Source organism: Purpureocillium lilacinum (genome assembly GCF_023168085.1).
Source record: "Purpureocillium lilacinum CBS 284.36 DNA, scaffold_6, whole genome shotgun sequence".
NCBI lineage: Eukaryota > Fungi > Ascomycota > Sordariomycetes > Hypocreales > Ophiocordycipitaceae > Purpureocillium > Purpureocillium lilacinum.
This window is the reverse complement of record NW_027072116.1, coordinates 2,742,511-2,765,621: the sequence shown is the minus strand read 5'-3', so window position 1 is coordinate 2,765,621 and position 23,111 is coordinate 2,742,511. Positions and strand designations below refer to the sequence as shown.

The 23,111-nt window shown below is 58.6% G+C and overlaps 8 protein-coding genes across 8 annotated transcripts; 6 read left to right on the top strand and 2 right to left on the bottom strand.

The window, feature by feature from the left end:
- Window positions 1-189: 189 nt before the first annotated feature.
- PLICBS_008739 (AdoMet-dependent rRNA methyltransferase spb1) lies at window positions 190-2,817 on the top strand (the record flags this gene model as incomplete). Its single annotated transcript, XM_018324796.2, has 3 exons — window positions 190-357; window positions 413-2,177; window positions 2,261-2,817. 3 exons carry the CDS (start codon window positions 190-192, stop codon window positions 2,815-2,817), a joined length of 2,490 nt encoding a protein of 829 aa, XP_018176190.2.
- A 417-nt stretch (window positions 2,818-3,234) lies between these two features.
- Window positions 3,235-4,242, bottom strand: PLICBS_008738 (uncharacterized protein; the record flags this gene model as incomplete). The annotated part of the gene is made up of 3 exons (XM_018324797.2): window positions 3,235-3,674; window positions 3,745-3,905; window positions 3,986-4,242. The coding sequence occupies 3 exons, from the start codon at window positions 4,240-4,242 to the stop codon at window positions 3,235-3,237; spliced, it is 858 nt and encodes a 285-aa protein (XP_018176191.2).
- Window positions 4,243-6,400: 2,158 nt separating this feature from the next.
- PLICBS_008737 (uncharacterized protein) lies at window positions 6,401-8,909 on the top strand (the record flags this gene model as incomplete). Its single annotated transcript, XM_065601446.1, has 2 exons — window positions 6,401-6,409; window positions 6,465-8,909. 2 exons carry the CDS (start codon window positions 6,401-6,403, stop codon window positions 8,907-8,909), a joined length of 2,454 nt encoding a protein of 817 aa, XP_065457518.1.
- Window positions 8,910-8,960: 51 nt separating this feature from the next.
- Window positions 8,961-9,860, top strand: PLICBS_008736 (uncharacterized protein; the record flags this gene model as incomplete). The annotated part of the gene is made up of 1 exon (XM_065601445.1): window positions 8,961-9,860. One exon carries the CDS (start codon window positions 8,961-8,963, stop codon window positions 9,858-9,860), a length of 900 nt encoding a protein of 299 aa, XP_065457517.1.
- A 3,650-nt stretch (window positions 9,861-13,510) lies between these two features.
- Window positions 13,511-14,449, top strand: PLICBS_008735 (uncharacterized protein; the record flags this gene model as incomplete). The annotated part of the gene is made up of 1 exon (XM_018324800.2): window positions 13,511-14,449. The coding sequence occupies one exon, from the start codon at window positions 13,511-13,513 to the stop codon at window positions 14,447-14,449; it is 939 nt and encodes a 312-aa protein (XP_018176194.2).
- A 1,698-nt stretch (window positions 14,450-16,147) lies between these two features.
- Window positions 16,148-17,956, bottom strand: PLICBS_008734 (uncharacterized protein; the record flags this gene model as incomplete). The annotated part of the gene is made up of 1 exon (XM_018324801.2): window positions 16,148-17,956. One exon carries the CDS (start codon window positions 17,954-17,956, stop codon window positions 16,148-16,150), a length of 1,809 nt encoding a protein of 602 aa, XP_018176195.2.
- Window positions 17,957-19,250: 1,294 nt separating this feature from the next.
- On the top strand, window positions 19,251-19,969 carry PLICBS_008733 (uncharacterized protein; the record flags this gene model as incomplete). Its single annotated transcript, XM_018324802.2, has 2 exons — window positions 19,251-19,474; window positions 19,549-19,969. 2 exons carry the CDS (start codon window positions 19,251-19,253, stop codon window positions 19,967-19,969), a joined length of 645 nt encoding a protein of 214 aa, XP_018176196.2.
- A 681-nt stretch (window positions 19,970-20,650) lies between these two features.
- Window positions 20,651-22,132, top strand: PLICBS_008732 (uncharacterized protein; the record flags this gene model as incomplete). Its single annotated transcript, XM_065601444.1, has 1 exon — window positions 20,651-22,132. The coding sequence occupies one exon, from the start codon at window positions 20,651-20,653 to the stop codon at window positions 22,130-22,132; it is 1,482 nt and encodes a 493-aa protein (XP_065457516.1).
- Between the last annotated feature and the right edge of the window lie 979 nt (window positions 22,133-23,111).

Sequence of the window (23,111 nt, the reverse complement as noted above, 5' to 3'; positions counted from 1 at the left end):
GTACCTTGACTCCAAAGTCTCGGAGTCCCTGGACCCATTCTTTCCCGCTATCGCCACGTGACGCCCTTATCTGCAACAAAATTTCTGGCAGTCGCTATTACTTCGTGCTCGCGGGGCCTTTTTGCGGTCGCGGTTCACTCAAAGAGGACCGGACGTGCCGCTGCTTCTTCGCCGACCACCACCGTCTTTATGGCGATTCAAAAGAAGCACGGCAAAGGCCGTCTGGACAAGTGGTACAAGCTTGCCAAGGAGAAGGGCTATCGTGCCCGTGCTGCCTTCAAGCTCATCCAACTCAACAAGAAGTATGGCTTCTTGGAGAAGAGCAAGGTCCTTCTGGATCTTTGCGCTGCCCCTGGCGTGAGTCTGAATTCTGCCAAAGCCTGCGCCTCAATTGCTGACGAGCTGCTCGCAGTCCTGGTGTCAGGTGGCGGCCGAGGTCATGCCAGTCAACAGTCTGATTGTTGGTGTCGATCTGGCGCCCATTAAACCGATCCCCAGAGTCATTACCTTCCAAAGCGACATCACAACCGAGAAGTGCCGTGCCACTATCCGACAACACTTCAAGACTTGGAAGGCGGACACGGTACTTCACGACGGAGCGCCCAATGTCGGTACGGCTTGGGCGCAAGATTCGTTCAACCAGGCAGAGCTGGCGCTCCAGGCCATGAAGTTAGCAACAGAATTCCTCGTCGAGGGTGGCACCTTCGTCACCAAGGTGTTCCGTTCCAAGGATTACAACCCACTTCTCTGGGTTCTGAACCAGTTGTTCACCAAGGTCGAAGCCACCAAACCCCCCTCGTCCCGAAACGTATCCGCCGAAATCTTCGTCGTCTGCCGTGGTTACAAAGCCCCGAAGAAAATGGATCCGCGATTCCTGGACCCCAAGTATGTCTTCGCAGAATTAGCCGGTGCGACGCCGAACAACGAAGCCAAGGTGTACAACCCCGAGGTCAAGAAACGCAAGCGTGACGGTTATGAGGAAGGCGATTACACGCAGTTCAAAGAAGTCCCGGCGAGCGAATTCATCCAAACGACAGATCCGATTGCCATTTTGGGAAGCTCCAACAAGCTCACCTTTGAGCAGCCAAAGAATGGGGATGTCGCCTTGGCCGCGCTGGACAAGCTCCCCGAGACTACTCCGGAGATCAGGACTTGCTGCGCCGACCTCAAAGTTTTGGGTCGCAAGGATTTCAAGCTGCTCTTGAAATGGCGTCTCAGAGTTCGGGAGATTTTTGGGTTCAAGACGAAAACGACGGATGACGCCGACAAGGAGGAGACTGAGGAGGTCGCCGAAGTGGGCTCCATGGACGAAGAGCTTAGGATCCAGGAAGAACTTCAGGCGATGAAAGACAAGGATAGCGGCAAGAAGAAGCGTGAGAAGCGAAAAGAAAACGAGCGCAAGCAGCGCGAGATTGTTCGCATGCAACTCAACATGGTTGCACCTATGGATATTGGCATGGAGGAAGCAGGGCCGATTGGCGAAGGCTCCATGTTCTCGCTCAAGAAAGTCGACAAGACGGATGCAATGCGCAGACTGGCTCGCGGCAAGATGACCAAGGTTGCCGACGACGCCAAAAAGGCCCTGGACAACCAACAGGCCCAGGAGGATGACGAGGACGAAGTGAGTGACGAGGAGGAGGACCGACTCGAACGAGAGCTTGACTCCATGTACGACAATTACCGTGAGCGCAAGGCCGAAGCCGACGCGAAATATCGCGCAAAGAAGGCAAGGAAAGAACACGGCGACGATGAGTGGGAAGGACTCTCGGGCAGCGAGAAGGATGAAGAGAGCGAATCCAGCGACCTGGACGAGGAAGACTCATCGGACGACGACGATGAGGGAGTGTCCCCCAACGGTCTATTGAGAGATTTGGACGACTCCGAGCCGGGTGAGAACGGCCTGTCTAAGCGGGCGGCGGCTTTCTTCAACCAAGACATCTTCAAGGGGATCACTCTTCCCGGCCTGGAGCAGAGCCAAGAGGCGAGAAATTCTGTTGCGAACCCCCGGGAATCCCAGACGACCCGGGGCAAGCCGACGAATGGTGTCTCGGCTGCGCCAACGACTGCTATCGAGTCTGAGTCTGAGTCTGACGATGAGAATAAGCCGTTCGAGACGGTGAAGAACGGCGATGATGACTGGGAACAAGAGACAAATCGGCGGCCAGACGGAAAGCTGGGTGAGTGCAGACCTGTTCATAAGTCCCTTGGTCCTTTACAACTGGCACTGTTGGGAGAGAATACGCTGACCATCCCTGCGCAGATATCGACATCATTACTGCCGAAGCCATGACTCTCGCACACCAGCTTGCCACAGGGCAAAAGACCAGTCATGATGCTGTGGATGACGGCTTTAATAAATGGGCCTTCCGTGATCGTGATGGGCTGCCAGAGTGGTTCATTGACGAGGAATCCAGGCACGACAAACCTATGAAGCCCATCACCAAGGCTGCCGCGCAGGCGATCAAGGACAAGATGCGGGCCTTCAACGCGCGACCCATCAAGAAGGTGCGCGAGGCAAAGGCACGCAAGAAGTTCAAGGCCGCGCAGAAATTGGAGAAGCTCAAGAAGAAGTCGGATATGCTTGCAAACGACGAGGGCATGACGGAGAAGGAGAAGGCGGAGAGCATAGCCAAGCTGCTGAGTAAGGCTGCGCGCAAGAAGCCATCGCAGCCCGCCAAGTTGGTTGTGGCAAAGGGCGTGAACAGGGGTATCCAGGGCCGTCCGAAGGGCATCAAGGGTCGGTACCGCATGGTTGACCCGAGAATGAAGAAGGAGCTGAGGGCCCAAAAGAGGGTCTCGCAGCGAAAGAAGAGGTGATGAAACAGATGAGAGGGCTGGAGACTCATGCATGATTCAAGAGACGGGTATTTTGGGATAGAAAAGATATGTGATGAGCTGTATAATCATCATCATCATCATAGTGCAATTGCACCTGCTGCGATGCAGGGGCGTTGCCGTCACTTGTCGCATGCTCGCCCAAGGTTTCGCAGGAAAGATGCCAATGGGTACAGCGTCCCACTGAATTCCATGTCGTACCTGTGCAGTGAGCGGTCAGCGGCATCCAGGGCTTCACTTTGCTCTCCGGCTGAAAAGTACGAACCAGTAATTTATGGCAACGACGAAACCCTCATCGCCTGGAATGCAAGACTGAGAGACCTTGTGATACCTTGTGGTAAGACTGTCGTTAGACGCCATGTGTGCCACGAATCGCATGCTGCATGGAGAACTCGTGACTCACCACATGGCGGGCAGGTATAGCATGTCCCCCGGCTCCAGAGTCACATGCATCGGGTTCGCAAGTCGAGAAAGAGAAGTCGCGTTGGAGCTGAGGTCTTCAGGGTCCCACGTGACGAACGGTACCGGCTCCTTGCCCTCGTCTACCTCGAGCGAGAAGCCGCCGGACTGAGGTCGCCGCACATACGTCGCCGGCGGCAGGAGCTTCTCATTCATGCAAGGCTGGCATAGCGGCGGGAGAAGGACAAAGTGCTTCCTGCCGCGGACCTGGACAAAGATGTTTTCGAAGTTGTCCTTGTGAGTGGCGGTGACGGACTTGGAGTTTCCTATCCAGAGGTTGATGGCGTCCGGGGCCTTCTGGAGGGCTATTCGCGCAAAAGGTATGTCCTTTTGGGCATCGGGGAATAGGGTCAAGTACTCATCCCGAAAATTGTCGTTTTCTGGAAGCGACATCGCAACCTTTAGTCAAGGGAATCAGGGGGGAAGCAAAGGTGAGAGTGTGTGACTGACGGGTTTGGGCATATCTTGTCTCTGCATCGAGAGGGAACGCCGGGTCTGTCTCCTGATCAATCACGTAGTCGAGGAACTTGTCAAATGACTGACTCTCCTCGTGAGGCTTAGCGAGGACGAGGCGCTGATGCGCAGGCGAGAACGTGGGCGAATCGGCGTTGCTGGGTTCGGGGGATTTTCCCACGTCAGGCTCAAGAGATCACGTCCAGGTAGTTGCAAGCGGTGCAAGTGGTAGGCGTACCCGTGGGGTGTGACGGCAACGTTGACGAACTCGCCGGCGAGGGCAGCCTTGAGGTAGGCAGCGTCCCACTTGCGGCAGGCTTTCCACGAGGATGCACCGCCTCGAATCACAAACGGTGCGTTGCGTGAGGCAAAGCGCATAAACTCGAGGGGACTGGGTTCCGAGTCGAACTCCTCGACGGTGGCGCTGTTGAGCTCGTTGAAGGTCGAGATGAGCTCCTCGAGGGCCGCGTCGACTGTGCCTCCTGTGGCAGCCATGTCTGCGACGGTTGTATTGACACGGCTGCTCACGAATGGTGACGGTTCCGCGGGAAAGGCATGAGAAAAGCCACGCCTTGAAGCTCGTTGTGTTCAAAGGTGAGGTGAGGCGTGAAGCAGATATATGGACTGGCAAGTGAAGTGTGCAAGTCCAGTGGTGTGCAGTGCTTGGTGGAGAGCGCCCCCACACACCGGATGGTGGCACCCTTTTCGGCACCGGGGCTGGGCGGCTTCACTGCGAATCTCACGCTCTGCACGGGGGCGACTAATTGCTGGCGGCTTTGCCAATACATGTGCTTTTGAACCTTTGCTCGTCGACATATGGACGGAAACCTCTACATTGCTTGCATGGAAGCAGGCAGTCAACATTGGCCAACGCACTGGGCCCTGTCCCTGCGCCAAAGCCGGAACAGACGACTGCGGCATGGGGGCCTTGCATCAACGGCCCTCTCTCATTGCTACCTGCGCAGGTTTCAAGCACCCGTTTCAGGCCCCTGAAGGACAGCTGTGCTTTTTTGTCATGTGTCAAGGTTACATCATCCCGATGAACGCCTGCACAGGTGCCGCGTCCTGCGTCTGGACAAGTTGCTTGGGGCGCGCCTGCGCGGTTGCTGGCAGGCGGCCGGCTTGACGGCGTTACAGCGAGCTGGCATCATCCACCTGTCTCTGCAAAATAGTGCCTTATTTGGACGGTATAAGCCAGCGGTTCGATCGAGTCGGCGACGTATCGCATTTGCGTATTATGTAGAACTGGCATCTCTCGCGCATGCAGCGGCCATATTTCCTGCTCTGCCAGCGCAGGCTCCGCCAGCGTCGTGGATGCTTGCTTGTCCCGGCTTTAGCAAGGGCGATGGCGCCGCGGTGCTGTAGTCGTACGTTCCGGTAGGGGAATTTGGATGGCTTGACGGTGCCCCGAAGCGTCGAGGGAGCTCTCGTTGCGGAGCAGGGTCGACGCTGGCAGGCCGGAAGATATGGAATCGCGGCATCCGTCGATCTCGGTCGCTCACACAGGAGCAGTGCTGTGGGGCCAGGCCGTCAGATTGTGCTGGCTGCCGTCGCCGAATGCGGGTGGCCACCCTACCTGCCCCCCCTGCGTCTGTGCTCGTAGTTCGGTACAGTATAGACCACAAAACCAACTCATACACGCATGTTGTACATTTCTTCAAACAAGGACATCCTGTATGCATTGCAATTTCCTTCGTCTTCTTCACGCAAGGGCCCGCGTAGTGATGCAGGCGCTGTAAAGAGTGTTCCATTTTTCCTGGGGCATGAGCCCGCGTTGCTCATTCGTGGGACGGGCCTCCGTCACGCCTGCCGTCACCGGCGCCAACAGGCTGTGAGCAAACACCGTGGACACACAATAAGTGTCAAGTACACTGTACCGGAGACCCCGAGCCCTCGAGGCTGGCCTCCCCAACGTAGCGCCGGTACCTGGTACCGTGACCGCTCGACCCTGCCCGTACCGACGAGTGTGACAAGTCCTGACGCCCATTTCCTCACCTGGTCAAGCTTCGCCCCGACGGCCCCGATTTTGCTCCCTCCATCGATCAGGCGCTCGGTGCGGGCCATGCTTTGACAGCAGCCAACCGACGCCAATCCACGCCAACCCTTGCCTGCTCCCGCTGTAGGTACCCGCAACAGCTAATAAGGTCGGTAATACCCTACTAGCAGCAGCAAGCACTGCGCCGCCGCCTTTGCCCCCAAGTACGTCCCGTCGGCCTGGTCGCGCTCGCTCGCCCGCTCAACTCACCTGCTCCCAGCGCGCTCCCCAAGCCGCGTCTCAAGCCCGTCTTCACACATGAGTCCATGTCCGCCCCCGTCTCCGCGGAAGTCGCCGTAGCCGACGAACCGCACTGCCAGTTGCGATCCCGTGCCGTGGGACCGGATCGAGTCGACCGGTGCGGCGAGCACTGTAATACCGACCTACTGTAGCATTCGGCAACCAACACAGCTGCGCGTGCGCAACGGGTCTCGGAGCACCGAGTACGGAGCACGGAGCACGGAGCACGGCGCATACGGCATCGTCGCCTCGGACCGTCCACCTGCTGCTCTCCGCTGGCTGCCGTTTCTGCGGCCGCCACCAGCTCACCATGATATGGTACCTCTTGTACCCTCTGCGAGGGTAAGTTGTCGCTTTATTACTTCGCTCCACCACGCAATGGAGCAGGTTCGTCCCATGTCACTTCGACTCCCGTTCTGACCGTTGCGGCAGAACAACAGAGGCCCCCGTCCTGCCTCCGACCCATCCTCTCTACAGCCTCCCGGCGCGCTATGGCCGCTATGCTGCTCGCCACGTCGTCACCACCCTGCTCATATCCGCCGCCGTCGCCACCATCCTCATCTACCCCATCCCCTTTCTCTTCACCAGTGACTTCATCAACGCCGCGTCAAACCTTCCCCACCATGTCTGGACCGTCGCCCAGCCGTTGTCCTACCGGGCCGCTGCCGAGCCCGACATCATCATGCGCTCAATATGGGTCCACGCCGGGTACATGGAGGCCCTCAACACCGACCTCCTCATGTCCGCTCTCGACCTGCAAGACGAGCTGCTTGGCATGACCAAAAACTTTCGCCCAGCAACTGCCCGTGGCGTCCATGTCGGCGACGTGCACGACGGCGCCTTGACCTTGACTCAGAGGGATGCCTTCCACGTCGCCAACGGTCTGACTAACCAGTCGTGGTTCTTCCACTCGCCCTTGCTCTACTGGCGCTGCTCTCGCGAGAGGATCCTCGCCGACCCAGACATCCTCGTGACCATCAACGACAAGAAGAACCAGTCTACCTCTGCCAATGTCACCCTCCGCCACTCCATTGTTTTCAGTGGCAAGCGCTTCGAGGATCGCCGCGTCGTTGCGGCTGACGCCCTCGTCATCACGCTTCTCCACCTCCGCGACTCTCCCATCGGCCGCCAGTGGGAAAGCAGGGCGCTCGGTCTGCCCCAGAAAGTAGGAGACAAGTGGAACATTTACCCCAGTGACGGGCATGCCACCCGCAGCCAGCTCTACGAATTCCAATTCCGCCCAATATCGATGCAGGACATGGCCAGCCTCGCCATTGCGTACGGGCTGACCTTCCTGTACTTCCTCGTGAGCTTGTCTAAGCTCATGGCTGTCAAGTCCAAGTTTGGTCTCATGGTAACCATCGCGACGCAAATCTTTTTTGCCACCATGTCCAGCTTCACCGTCTGCGCCATCTTCAACATCGACCTCTCTCGTATCCCCCGCGCCGCCTATCCGGTGGTCATCCTCGCCATGAGCCTTGAACACATCTTTAGGCTCATCAACGCCGTCATCCTCACCCCCTTCGAGGACAGTGTCAGCAACCGCATTGGACAGGCCTTTGGCCAGACCGCCTACACAGCCTTGGCCACCACCCTCCAGAACGTTGTGATACTTACAGTCCTGTCCCGACTGGTATCTCAAGGCGTGTCCGAGTTCTGTGTCTTTGCGGCTATCGCCATCGTCTTCGACTTTTTCTACCTTTGTACTTTCTTCTTGGCCGTGCTGAGCGTCGATGTGCGCAGAATGGAGCTCGGCGACGCTCTTACCAAGGCCACCATGAGGCATAATCGCAGAGTCGGTGAGAGTCGCAGTTGCCGATCGTGGTTGGATCGCATGCTCCAGGGCAGGGTCGCCATGTCGACGCGCATTGCCGGTACCATCGTCATGTTTGGATTTGTCCTCATTGCCCAGTGGCACTTCTTCGGCGACGAGGGGCTGTTCAAAAAGCTCATTGGGTCGTGGACCGGGTCCGATCTCCATGTCGAGGACCCAGAGTCGTCTTTGCTTGAGGACATACATCAGGCGAGAAGCCCCAGATCGTGGCTGAGGATGCAAGATCACGAGACGGCTCAGGAGGTTATCAACATCATCAAGCCATCATCCTACAGCTACACGGCGCGCGTATATGAACCCCTCGTCTTCGTCCTGAAGGGCTCGGACCGCACACCGCGTTCCAAGGAGCCGACCTTACTCCCCGCCGCCTACGACTTTATTCACCATGAGCTGGCTCGCTTCGTCGTCATTGTCGTCGTAGTGGTGGCAGCCCTGCGACTCTTGACCAACTACCTCTTGTGGGAGGATGAGGATGACCGTGAGTCCAATGCCGGCCCCATGATGTCGGTCAAGTCTCTCGCCCAAGGTCATCGGTTAGACATTGTCTCAATGACGAGCTCGAATGACGGGCACATCGTGTCGGTAAGCCTTGACTGCACGATTCGGGTCTGGTCCGTTCGCGGCACGGGGACGAGCTATGTGATTGCTAGAGGTGAAGAGGCCGCAGCGACCTTGTGTCCGGTCATAACAATGGCGGTCGATGCCAAGTCCAAGTGGCTGGCATTCTTGTCACGGCCAAAGAGATCAGAGCATCCAACGGTTTCTTTTTGGAACCTAGACGACAGGGCGTGGGGATCATCAGTCTCGGTCCCTACCTCAAGGCACAGACCGGCCGCGTTTTTCTTCGATCCATGTGCATCGGATAGCGAACCTCAGATCTTTATCGTGCATGCCGACGGCACACTGACCAGTGCATCTGCACGTACGTCAACCGAAAGCGAGGCTGTTGCCATTTTCCCTCAGGGGCTGACGTGTGCCCGTCTGGGTACTGCCAAAAGTTCGTTGAATCCCTTCTTTGTCTTGTGTGCCTCTCTGCCAGTGGGCCGCGACTAACTATGCTGCCTTGCAGAAGATCCGGGCCGTGCAAGACCAACAACTACCATCATGGCCGTCACCAGGCAAGGCGACGTTCACCTGGCCGCGCATGAGAATGGCGTGTGGGCATCGCAGCGACTGGCGATAGAAGGCCTGGGCGAATCCGGTTCGCATTTCATTGAGTTCTTGCAGTCGTTGAACCTGTACCTGGTGTCCGGATCCAACTGCGTCTATCTCGTGAGCGGTCACGACGGGTCCGTCATCCAAACGCTCCAGACTGAGAGAATGCTCCCTCGGCCACTAAAATGTGCATTTTCTTGCCATCAGCAGTCTGAGCCCGACACGATTGGCCTCACATGGGTTGCGCTGGGCTACGTTGAAGCTGATTCGAGGGACTTGATCTTGCATACATTTGTTCCGCCGGAGGACAGCGACGCCATCTATCTGCGGATGCCGAACGATGAGTGCAACAGCGATTGGTGCGCGTGGGAGTCGTCGAAACAAACAAAAAAGCGTATATCCAACCCTGGTCTGTGGGACATGGTCTCGGACGGCAGTCTCATTGGCGTGCGACGCAAGCAGCACTCGGGCAGCGCCGGCTCAGATGACAGTGGTGCGCCGGGTCTACGGAATCGTCAGGCCAGACGCGGTAGCGGGCAGGATCCCTTCGACAGATGGGAAGTATGGACGGCATCGCCCGGTGGCCGGTCCGAAGCGGATGAGTGTCAGCGACTGGTCGAGAAGGGTGAGGAGGCCAAGCATCTGCTGATTACGGAGCTGGGGCCAAAGGCGAGGGTGGGCCTGAATTCGGTTGCTTTTGCATTTGGGGACATGATCAAGTTGGTGGTGCTTGGAGCAACGGCGCGCCTGGAAGAGAAAGACGACGACCAGGCTCGGGACTCGACACTGAGTGCTGGAGGTCGGCGCCGCAAGGCTGGTGCAGGAACCAAGGGGAGAGTTTCTTTGTGAGCGGATATACCAGTTTCTGCGTCTTGTTGTTGCTGTATGTACACAATATCTTGTCTAGAATAGATCCGAGTATAAGGGACTGGGGGGCGGGGCGTTTGGGTTGGGACCTCGGGAGGCTCAAAAGGGAGTACGGCGGCCACGGGTATGGCTTTACGAGTAGAGTAGGTAAGGCTCGCCCGTTTTTGCGCAGCCGTAATAGCGGCAACTGGAGGCTCAATGAGATATCGGGGCGATGTTGCACATTCAAGGTGCGGTTGGCGTCGTGTGGTTCCTGAGCCGTGTGGAGGCGATGCGTGTGCAAAGTACGTGCGTGCGAAGTATACTGAGGTACCAACGTACGAGGGGCGCGCCAGAAGGCGGCACAATAACACAATGCCGTGCCTTGTCCGACGCGGTAGGTAACTAGCATGGAACAGCTCGTGGCAGACCGGCGGGTGTCTCAGACAGCGGCGCGGGTAGGGCTGGTCTAAGCCGTGCGGCGGCAGGCCACTGGAATGGAAGCTTGACGCCGTAAGCTTGCCATATCCAACGTCGGACAATGTTTGGTGGTAGCATCCGCAACGAAATGGGCCGGGCTTGACCGCCAGTCTCTGTCTCTGTCTCTCTCTCTTCGCTCCAAAAAGGCGATAAGCTTCAATGACGTGGTCCGTCAGTCTGGCCACGGCGGGAGCAAGGTGGCGGGAAACGGGGCGCGCGCCGCAGCACAGGGGGAGAAAAAAAAGAGGGAGGCTGGGGGAGGTGGAGGGATGAGCAAAAACGGGGGCCCCGAACGGCTGAGTGGCCGGTAGGTCGCCGCCACTGGTCCGACGCGGAGGGGACGGACTGATGAGGGACACTATAATAAGTGATGATGCAGTACTGCACTGTACGAGCGAGGGTCGAGGGCCGGCAAGGCCGCATAACGGGCCGCATGTGCTGGCTCTGCCTTGCGGCGGTGCTGTGTTGTCTCCAATCGTGGGCGCTGGGCGGCGCTGGATGGCGCTGGACGCGGGCGGGAGGTTGGTGGTTGTTTGTTGTTGGGCGATGAAGGCGGGACGGACGACGCATTGGCAACACATGCGTGTGTTTGGGGGTATTGGATATCGCTTCACTTCTACGAAGTGCGACGCACTGTACATTTGGCTGTTACAGCATGTCGAGGGCCAGCGCCTGCCAGTACCGTTTACCAAGTACGGAGTACGTACCGTGCCTTTTCGTACGTTCGCGAGGCAAGTACTTGGCCGGTGGTGACTGCCCTCTCTGTTGACCGTCAGCCGCCGCCGCCGCCGAGCGGTGGGTAAATTATACGAGCGGCAACCCAGCGAGTAACAAATTAATTTGGCCCCGTCCTCTCCCCCCTGGTCTGGTCTCGCTCGACACGACCCAGGCGCGTCCGGTCCAGCTGCCGCGAGAATTGCTTCTCCCCCCGTCCATCTCCATATTATTATTCCTTGCGCACCTTGCCGTAACGAACCCTCCGTCGTACGCTCCGTACCGGCAAGTATCATTGGTGTGTAGCTCGCCCGCCGAGCTTATTGCTTCCTCCTCGTCCCCAGCCACGGCGCACTCTGTGCTGCGACACACGTTCGTTCCCATTGAGGTAAATTCAAAACAAGCGCGACGTTACCTCACACCCGTCTTGCCGTCGCAGACCAGCTTCTGCTTCCTCTTCTGCACGTCTCATCCAGAGTCCCGTCGGCCGGCATAGAGTGCATACAGTACTGTACTCGCTCGCACAGCACATCGATCCCTCCCCACGCTCACGTCGATGCCCCAACTGCGGGACCGCTACTACTACGAATCCAGTATCCTTGCCATTGGCGACGGCCATTGCTCCCTTTCGCGTTACTACGACGTGCCCGAGAACGGCGCCGCCGCTGTCCAACACGATCCGCTGCAGCAGCCAACATTGCGAGTGACGTCCAGCTTACAGCGGCACGCGACCTGTCCCGCCGTCCAGACGTTTCAGTGTCTGGCGGTTAGACCGCGCCCAGGCCATGACGGCCAGTCCGGCAGCTCACTCGACCTCGGCATATGACCAGCGGCTTCGTTGCTGACCTCACGTCTTCGAGCTCTTTCTTGTACGAGTACGATAGCCCCTCGGGTCTTGCATCAGTTTCGTCTCGACCAGTTTCGGGTCCCGCCTGCGCCCGTTCTTAGCTCTTGTCGCCGTCGGTTGGCTCGTTGGCTGGCCTGCTAAACCGCTCGTGTGCAGCGCTCACGCCTCCATTGGTAAGAATCTAACCTCTCCTCTCGTCTCGTCGAGTTCCTATTCCATATCTGCTTGGGCATTGAGGCCATGCTCGTCTTCATCCTGTCTCCTGCGCACGCCATGCCACTGTATTTCGCACCTTCCAGACACCGTATGCACCTGAGAACCATTGGCCAGAGGACTCGATCGTGGTATTGCCGGCTTGGGGGGGACGGTGGGACGCGGCGCTACTGCATCTCTTCTGCAGCTCGTGCGTCGAGAGGGCATGGCAGTTTCGCCCGCAGCCCCAGCCTCTCTGCATTGATCGACCAGGCACTCTAACGGACATGGCATGGCATGGCATGCCGAGAACACGATACGCCACGGTCTGACGCGACTCGGACCAGAAGTGGCCGGACTGGCGGCACTCGTCGCTGCGTTGGCGAAGCGCCCAGCCATGAGACCATGACGCTCTTCGCGCTCCGTCGTCGCTCTCGGTCAGTCCCGCCGGGCCGAGCTGTGGCGAAACACTCCCAGTTCAGTTCAGTTGCATGCTGGGCGGCCTGAAGCTCCAGTCGAGGCGGCACAGCTCCGCCCTCACCGCCCCTTGTCCGCTGCCACCGGGGCAAGAGTCCAAGTTTGTTGGACAGCCAGGGGCCAGACAGGGGTCCTTCAACCAGGGCATCGGCCGCGTGTGGCTGGAGCTTGCTGCGAATTCCGACGACATCTGGTCTCCCGAATGCTTCGAACCGTCCTTGTTCATGTCTGGTTTCTGGTGTCTCTGCAGCCTGCAACCTGGAGCTCGAGCCATCTCTGACCCCGTCAGCCTGAACCGCCCCAGCCCATGCAGCCGGGGTTGACACCTTCGGAATCATCGCAGCTCGGCTGACTTCGTCGTCTGTCTTTTCCCCACCACCCCCAGGAAACTTGCCTTGCCCGCACATGAGCTCCGTCTCCTGCGCCGGGATTCTTTTCTTCAAGCCTACCACGTCCCGGCTGCATTAGCCACCCATCCCGCTTCTCGTCCGTTGAATGCCTCCACAAGCCGCGCGCGCTCCGTCCTTCTTCAGCCTCAACCCCTGAGCCGATCGGTTTGGCAGACCAACCCCAGACCCAATCACGGCCTGCCAGCTGTCTATCGATCCAGCGGCTTGGTCTCTTATCCTCCCGCGTCTGGCAGTTCCAGGCCCGCGGGGTGCTCTTCTTTCCGAGTTGCTTCTGTAACCCTCGCTAGCACCAGTCCCTGCTCACACGTCTGGCCGCTCTGCAGCGCGTTGGATGTTCAACCTACGGGCGATTTTGCCAGCATTTGCACCCATGTTGCATCACAGCCCTAACGCGCGTCATTAGAGAAAGCCAAACCATCTCTCTCCGCCCAGGATTGCCTTCCGAAGCGGTCATCTCGACAGAGGACTCGTCGTCGAAAGTGTGCTCGCCAGTTGTCGCCTTGAGCCGGTCGTCTGGCCACAACTCAGGCGGCATGGCGTCGTCCGAGGTGGACCAGAAGTTCTTGGGGAGGTTAGCAAGAGCCGTCGAGCACGACAATCCCCTGTTGTCCTCGATGCTCTTCAAGATTCTCGGGCTTTCGCTGAACCTCGCCGAGCAACTCGTCGCCGCCAAGAAGCAACGTCGCCCTGACCCTGCCGCATCTCCTCACTTCCTGAAGCGCGTGCTGCATATCATATGGCTCGCTCGCGAGGGCCTCGTCATGCTCCAGCAATACGTCATCCCCATGGTGGGAAACTACGTCGAGCTCAAGGTCTTGGCCTACAAGCTCCGTGCCAGCTTCCACCACATATTTGTCCTATTTCACAACCACCCTTCTGTGTCCAGCATGGCAAGCTGGACCCCAGAGCTGATGCAGGTCGCAGCAGAGATGGTGGCCAAGTCGGACAGAAAGAAGGACTTCGAGTCTCCCAGCGATGATCCGGTGTCGAGGTCATCATCAGTGCAGCCTACGCATCCGCTCGAGGGCGGTCCCGTCGGTCCGCCGCCCGGCTTCGAGGTGCACGTGGCGCTGCTTCCGCCGTCATTCCTCATGCCCGCCCAAGATTATCTTCCGACCGCCCACGAATACTTCAAGGAAGCCTCTCGTCTGGCCGACCAACTTCTGTGGGGCTCTCACTCACTGCGACTATCCGTTAAGACCGAGTATGCCGCGTTCCTGTTCGACTGCGTCCACGATGCCGACTCCAGTCGCAAGCTGGCCAAGGACACCATAGCAGAGGTCTACGACGCCACCGAGGGCATGGACGACGACATGTTCAGCGACGCCTGCGAGCTCGTCACCGTCTTGGGCAAGATGATGAAGCGTGGACTGGGGTCCAACGGCACGATCCGCAGCAAAGGCCTAGAGGCCCCAAAGCAGCCAGTCGGACTCCAAATAACGCCTCCTGTGGGCATGGAGAACCCCATATGAGGCGACGAGCGCCGGGGGCACCTGTATATTTTCCCTCCGCTGTGGAGCCGCTGTACCTGTGCGATCGAGCCCAATATGGCGCATAGCGATATCTGGTGTTTTTGATTTGGCATGGCATTTGCACTGGCATTGTTGCGTGGTGTTCCTCGGAGGAGTCCCCGAGAGCATCGGAGCTAGGGCGTTTTCATCTTTTCCTTGTCGCCTTCGTGCGATTCTTTGGGACTTTTATATTCTGACTGCATATTGCGAGGACTACCGCGCCTCTGCTAAATATGTGTATTGGTAGCTTTGAAGACGGCCCAGAATCTTTGCGTGCTGGGCGTGTATTTACTTCCGCACAGATCGGCGATGTCTGTCAACGGGCTTCGATGCTCGCACCTGTAATGTGATACTTGGATCGCATACTTCGGTTTCCAGTCCCCACGAGGATAAGACTTTGCCGTTGGAGATGTAATTACTACGTACATGCATTGTTCACGGGGGCATCGACAGCTTTCTCAATGAAGAGAAATTATCTACCTAATTTTGCGTTGCTTGCTTTCAACGGTTACTCAAATTACACGAAACAATGGTCAAGCAGTATGCTCACGGTCCGACGCCAAATGGCAATGCACCCATGAGATCCAGCAATCCCCTGTTCCCGATTCCCTGCCCGTTCCCCTTCTTTCCCTCCCTTGCAAGGCGATGTTGGATCTCTCTTACGTGCGGGTTTCCGCCTGCCCACGCATGCGCCGGCCGCAGACACACACACTTCTCGAGAGTTCCAGCGCCGACACCAAAGTCCTCTTGCCGTCCTCCGCTCGACAATTCTTGGTATACCAAGTGATGGACTTTTTTCTTTTCCCGCCAAACCAACCCCTTTTTGTCAATTAGACCGTACGACCCATCGGGAGGGTCCTGTTCATATCCGTCGCTCGCAGTGCCGCACCTTGGTTTCTGTTGTCTCCCTTTTCCCTTGTCCTTTTTTGCGTGGCTCGTTATCGCCAAGAAAGAAGAAGTGGTAGAAGAAGAAACTTGATCGAGATAGACAAGACCTTGTCCAGAAAGGGTCCTGAGAGCGAGCAAACAGAATCACCATCCTTTTCCACCTTTCGCACCTTCGCCTTCGTGCTTTGGGTCGTTATCCCGGTGGTGGCCAAAACAGGCTTCTGCCCGTGGCTGTACCCAGGCTTTGTTTCATTCGCTTGTTTTTTTGTTGTTTTGTTTTGTTTGTTTGTATCGAAATCCGCAGGCCGATGAAGGCCCGAAACCGTGGTGCCGGGAGAACGAGAAAGTCTGTTCCTTCATGGCGGCCACTTTTTTTGGGCCCTCAGAATGCCCAAGGCGCTCGACTTGCCTGGGGCGACGAAGGAAAAATGAAAGAAAGAAAGGAAATCGCAAAGCAGGCGAACAAGACCACGATGGCTCCGACAGAGGATCGCAGGTCGGCAGACGAGGATTCGTAAGCTGGTATAACTCGTCGTGCTGTCTCGCCCAGAGACGAAGAAAACGAAGACGCAAAAAGAAAATAGACTCGGGAAAAGAAAAGAACAGCACTGCCGCGCGCGGTTCCGAAGGTGATAAAAGTACACTGAAGAGACAGACAATCTTGGTCAGCCGTCACAACTGGGAGACACAGAAGCACTGGAGCGTGCGGTGGCTGTTAAGAGGACACAAACACAGCGTGAGTCGCAGTAATGGAAGACAAGAGAGAGCTCTTTAGAGAGCTGCCTCGTCGGCGGGGTCAGCCTTCGGGGCAGGACCAGCTTCGTCGGCAGTGCCAGCGGCACCAGCATCGGGCACGCCGGCCTCTTCGACGCCATTGACCCATTTCTCGACCGCGTCATGGCGGTTGGCGGCGGAACGAGGCTCGCGGCTGCGGCCGCGGCTGGACTCCTCCTCGGCGCGCTCGATCTTGTCACGGATGAGGTGCAGCGGGACGAGACGGCCGGTAGCGTTGAAGAAGTTGGCCTGCATCTCGAGGTAGCGCGATCGCTTGTACTTGCTGTCCATAGCAGCGAGGACCGCGCAGTCCTCCTCGCCAAAGTACTCGTCAGGCTGCAGATCGACCATGTCGGGGTAGAGCTCGCGGTAGACCTCCTGATGAAGGTATCGGATCTCCTCGCGCGTCTTGTGGGCGTAGTGAGCAGCATGGTAGCCGCCGTCGTCTTCTTCTTCTTCATCCTCCTCGTCGTCCTTACCGTCGATTCTGAAGGAGCTCTCGGACGAAGCCTCCTCGCCTGAGAGCACGACGTGCTGCTCATTGTCATCTTCTTCATACTCGCCGTCTTCATACCCGTCGCCTTCATGCTCGCTGGTTGCGGCCTTGGAGCTGGCGGACTTGTTCTGGTCTTGGCCCTTGTATCGGCGCCATTTGGGTTGGTGGTCGATGGCGGGCGCCTTGCCTTTACCTTTGCCCTTGCTCTTGGAGCCTTTGGTGGCCTCGCCAACGGACTCTGCATCACCGTCGTTACCATCCGACGACGCGGCCTGGGAGTTGTCGGCCTTTCCAAGCTTGCGGGGTTTCTTGTTCTCGCCAGACGGCTCGGAAGCCGAAGACTGTGGTTTGTCGGCATCCGCGGTATGCTTCTCGCCAGCCTTCTGAATGACCTTCCAACGTGCCTTCACTTCGTTCTTGCCACGGTTGAGGGCCTGTCCGATCTCAGCCCAGGTGACATCGCCAGCCTCCTTCATGCCACGAAGCAAATGGTCCTCCGAGATGGACCATCCAGAGTCGGAGGCGGGGCCTGGACCGCTGCTCTCATTGCTGTCAGTGTTCTCTGCGGATGCCGCCTTGTGGCTGCCTTGGTCAGAGGCACCGTCGTTGGAGGAGTCCGCTCCAGGAGTACTAATACCAGTAGAAGCGTCGTCGCCCTTTCCAGATGAGTCTTGATCTTCACCGCCGCTCTCGGCACCAGAGCTGCTGTGAACCGACAATTCTTTGTCGGACGGCTGAGCAGAGCCATCATACGCGGAAGCAACCTTGTCTGGCGATTCTCCCGTGTTACCCTCACTTGCGGAGTCGCCGTCGTTGGCCGAGGCAGAGGCCGAAGCCGGAGACGAGGGCTGGTCGGCGTCTGCACCAACAGACGAGTTCTCGTCCTGGGCAGCGGCAGAGTTCTCGACAGAGACAGTGTCCTCAGCGGAAGCAGAGCCCTCCTGATCGTTACCTTCAGCTTCCTCACACTCGCTGCACTTGTTCTTGCAGTCCGAGCACTCATCAGACGATGCACCATGCGAGCAGGAGCTGGCCACCTCGCTGGCAGTCTCAGCGGCGTCACCACCGGTGGGCGCGGCCGCGTCTTTGTTTTCCTCTGCCTGGCTGGCAGCGACAGAAGTGTCAACAATTTTCTCAGCTTCACCACCAGTGCCGTTAGCAGACGCGTGTATCTTGGCGGTCTCATCCTTGCGCTGGCCCTGCCTGTTGCCTGTCACGATGGGGTCTCGACCAAGGATCAAGTTGGTCATGGAAATGCGCAGCTTGTCCGCTCCGCCATCGTCGGCGTTGCGGTTATCCCGAAAAGCCATGCCGCGTTAGTGCTTCGACTTTCTGGGATTAATCTTGGCGAAAGGCTAGAACGCGTTGTTCAAGATTTTGGCGACCAGAGGTATGGTAGCGACTGCTAGGTTGCCGACACTTGAGTGAGGGAAACACAATCAGCCAACGGAACGGAGTTTCTGAGGCGAAACACGCAGGGTGACTTTCCCGATGGGAATAACGCTGTGCAAAGAAGTCTGGTGGTAGATGGGTGTCAGCGTGGCAGAAGTCAAGGCACTGGGATGGGGAACTGACCTGCTCGACGCGTTGTTTGCTTCGTTTCAAGGTAGAGATGGACGCGCCGACGATGGCTCTTTTGCGTATGCAGAGGCAGATTGATATCTGCGGCTTGCTGACTTGGAAGATGCTTGCTGGTGTTGCAGCGCGCAGAGGTTGTTTGGAGTCAAATTGAAGGCGGTGGTGGGGAGGCGGTTGCGAGGTGGTTGTGAGGAGGAAGATGAACGCGAACAGGTCGGGGTGCAGAGGCGGAAGACGTAGTTGGCACGGCCTCACATGACCAGGCCAGGCCAGGCCGTAACAGGGCAGCTGTTGGACTCGGGGTGCGTTGCGTTGCTGGGTAGGTAATGCTGGGGCTGAACAGTGAGTGTTGGGGCTGGGTTGCCAGGTGCTCGCCAGGTGAACGCAGCGTGAGCTCGCAGCTGGCGGCTGCTGCACGGCAACCAGGCTGTGTGCTCATTGTTGGCCTGAACGGCCAGGGCCCCAACGCGCACGCCACGGCAGCCCGGGCAGACAGACAGAACATCCGTTGTGTTTGGGCGTCTGCCCATGAATCACACGGGCAAGCCGCCAGCCGCAAGTTGGGACGGCGGGCTTCTGCATGGGCACTGGAGGGAAGACTCGGGGACAGATGGACAGAGAGAGAGAGGCTTATGTGATTCTAAACTGGCTAACTGAATTACCAGCGGAGAGATGTAACGATGGTCTGGCCATTCAAGGCGTGTGCGTACTTGATGCATTGGATTCCAAGCTTGGAGTGATGGAGGAGGACAAAGGGGCCCAAGGGTTGGCTGTCGTTTGGACCTGCAATTGCATGCATTGGCCAATGGCGCTGCCGTCAACGGCGCTGACTCATCGCTTAGACGATACCCAGCGACAATGGCTGTTCATCGCACGCGCTGAACTCACTGATGATAGCGGCCTCAGCGCCCGGCTCTTCTTCTCGTCCGGTCACAATCCGCAAGACTGAAGTCACAATTGATCACATACAGCCTCACGGTCCCATTCCCCAACCTCTGAACCCCTCAGCAGCCGCCGCTCGCAGCAATGGCTTCCGGACTGCCGTCACTCCCGCCTGCCTTTGCACAGGGCCTCGTGCTCATCGACGAGGCGCACAGCCAGGACCCCAACAAGATTGACGGACCGGACGGGCCCAAGACGCTCCCCTACGAGCTTCACTATGCGCGCAAGATGACGAGGTGGCTCGAGGCGCGTTGCCCCGATGCCTCGCCCGAGCTGCAGCTCGCCTGCCGCGCGCAGCACTTTAAGAGGTAGGCAGCTTACCCGGCCGCATGCCATTCGCAAAAGTCTTGTAAAACATGTAGAAGCTTACGTCTCGTCGCAGATGGGAGCTCCCCCGATCGGCCTTCCCCATGACGCGCCCGGGATACCTCACGTGGCGGGCCAAGCAAAAGACGCAGGCCGCCACGCAGGTGGCCTCGCTGCTGGCGTCGGCGTCCGTCTCGCTGCCGCTCCCCGAGGAGGCGCGCGCGCGCATCGCGGCGCTGGTGCGCAAGGAGTCGCTGGCGACGGACGCGGAGACGCAGGCCCTCGAGGACGTGGCGTGCCTCGTCTTCCTCGACGACCAGTTCGACGACTTCGAGGCCAAGGCCGACATTGACGAGGACAAGGTGGTGGGCATCCTGCGCAAGACGTGGGCCAAGATGAGCGAGCCCGGCAGGGCGCTGGCCCTGGGCATGGACCTGAGCGAGAGGGCCAAGCTGCTGATCGGGCGCGCGCTGGAGCCGCAGGACGCTGCTGCGTAGAGGCGTTGGCCTCGGAAGGTTGTCTCTGCCTATCGTCGTGAGTGAGTTCCCTAGATATCCATTGTACGTTAGAGGAGCTTGTTTCGATTCGATGCGGCTGGCTGAATTGCATCCTCAGTAGTTGCGCTGGCAAAACGGGGCATCATCACCATCATCGTTTCGTTCAACGAGCAAGGACGTTGTGACCATCGCTTTCCATCCTCAAAGGACACCACTATTGGTTCGCGGGAAGAAAGCCGACGGACGCGCTGCAGAGGCACCGGCATCGGCCGCCGGATTGACGCTTCGGCCCAATCGCCCCCGAGTGGTTCACCATGTTTGGTTGCAACGACGACTCCAAACCCCACACCATGCCATGCCGTGCCATGCATGCATGCACCTCCGTACCTCCGCCTCCCCCAGACTGCTCAATTGCCGAGGGCGTCATACCTCGTACATATAACCATTGGCAATAAACACTTCAACTGCGCAAGCCTTCCTTTCTTGTCTGAGGGGCGCAGCCATTTCCGTTCCGATTCTGAGCTGCCTTGCGCATGCATCATAGCTGTGTTATAACTTATCACGACCCAGCAGCTTCAACACCACCGCACCATCGTCAGGCCTCTCACGAGCCACCATCGCCATCACCAACACCAATCTCGCCTCCGCTTCCTCATACTCACTCCCCCGATCTCCTCCACGATGGCGTCAACTTCACAATCTTCGGCATCCAGCCCCCACACGAAGCCGCCCCTCGCCTCGCTCATCTCCACGCACGACTTCGAGGACGCCGCCTCCCGCACCCTCACCCCCAAGGCCTGGGCCTTCATCTCCTCCGCCGCCACCGACCTCACCACCAGGCGCCGCAACGTCTCCGCCTTTGCCGACATCTCCCTCCGCCCGCGCACCCTACGCGACGTCTCGTCCATCGATCTGTCCGCCTCCATGCTCGGCCGCCGGATGCGCATGCCCCTCTTCTGCAGCCCTGCCGCCATGGCGTCTCTCGTCCACCCTGACGCCGAAAAAGCCATCGGTACCGCCTGCAAGGCCTCGGGCATCGCACAGTGCGTCTCCACGAGCGCCAGCTACCCCCTCAGGGACATCGTCGCCGCCATCGATGCCCACCCCGTCGATACACCCCACGACACGCCCGTCTTTTTCCAGCTCTACGTCGACAAGAACCGCGACAACACGCGCAGGCTCATCCAGGGCGCCCGCTCGGCCGGCGCCCAGGCCCTCTTCGTGACCATCGACGCCGCCGTCCCGGGCAAGCGAGAGGCCGACGAGCGCGTCCCCGCCGACGTCCCCATCACTTCGCCCCTGTCCGGCACGGCAGCCACCAATGACGCCAAGGGCAGCTCCATCGGCCGCACCATGGGCGCCTTTATCGACCCGTCCCTCTGCTGGGCCGACATCCCGTGGCTGCGCAGCGTTGCCCCGGGCATGCCCATCGTTCTCAAGGGCATCCAGACCAGCGAAGACGCCGTCCTGGCCATGGAGGCTGGCGTCGACGGCATCGTCGTCTCCAACCACGGCGGCCGGAGCCTCGATACCGCCCCCGCCACCATTCTGATACTGCTAGAGCTCCGCAAGAATTGCCCCGAGATTTTCGACCGCATGGACGTGTGCGTTGACGGGGGCATCCGTCGCGGCACCGACATATTCAAGGCCCTCTGTCTGGGCGCCAAAGCCGTGGGCATCGGGCGAGGGCCACTCTTTGCCGTCAACTACGGTTACGAAGGGGTCCTCAAGTACATTGAAAGTATGCTCGTCATTAATATCCCCGTCACTTGTGCAACCGCGCCGCCGCTACGTTTGCTGACCGCACAAAGTCCTGAGAGACGAGCTGGAAACGACAATGAAGCTGTGTGGAGTGACGAGCCTGGACCAACTTCACCCCGGATATCTGAATACGCTCGCCGTAGACCACCTCATCCCGGCGAAGCAAAGTGCCGATTTGGCGACGCACATCAGGAGCCGACTGTAGTCCCCTGCTTATTTTCAAAGTGTCTTTCTGCTCGTTCAGGGGCCACGCACCATGTTCGACGGCCATGCCTGCTACCGAGGCTTTTCTCCAGTGTTAACTCCCTTACAATTGACTATCTTAAGCGCCTGCAGACGATGCGAATAGAATCATGTGAATCATTTGCCTTGAATATGGATATGCTCCGGCCAGATCCCTAATCCTCGCCAACCTGTCATGTTTATCTGCCCCATCGGATCCCGATCGGACCCTTCGTGGCCGTGCTCACACGAGAATGCAGCGGTGATCTCCCTCATGGTGCTCTCCCTCACGCGATGGTTCGGGGTCGTTGAGGCGCTGTAATTTGACCCTGAATCGCCTGTTCCTCCACTTGCGGTGAATGAAGTAACCGGCAGCAAGCAGCACCAAGGCTCCTCCTGTCGCCATGTACGTAAAACCCGTCAGTGTCCCTGTACACGAGAGCTCCTACACTCACATTCCCGTTGGGGGGTAGACTAACCAACGCCGCCGAGAACAGTCCCCGCGATGCCCCACGCCGGAGTCGATGGCTGCTGCGGTGCCGCAGGGGTCGTGGTGGGATACTGGCTGCTGGATTGCGGCGACATGACAGCGTGTCGTGTGCTCGATGGAGTTGTAGGCATTGTCGACACCGAAGACGGCGGCGGGTTATGGGAGCTGCTGCCCATCGTGGTGCTAGTAGCGGTAACGCTGCTGCTGCTGCTGCTGCTGCTCGTCGTCGGATGCGCATCCGGAGTCGTATATCGCAAGACCGTCTGCGTGACCCTGTCCGCGGCACAGATAAAGAGCGAGTAGCCCCCGAGCGACGGGTCGTCTGCCATGACATTGGTTTTGCAGTATGGAGTAACTTCACCGAAGCTGCGAGGCGATTCGGTCAGCCATTGCTACGACTATTCGCATTCCTAGGGGCGGGAGAGGGAAATGATGCTCAAGAGAACATCCCGCGCCTGCAGAGGAGGATGGGACTCGCCAGATCATGTCAAGGTCACTGGTCGAGCCGTTGAACTGGGGGTCCTTCACGTCCAAACATCTCGTCGAGACCGGACACTCGCCGCCGGAAGTCCAGCAACACCCAATGATGCTGTTGAACTTGTCTACGCCGCATACTTGGCCCGGATTGCATGTAAGTGGGTGATCTGCCGTGCTCCTCTCGTTAACATG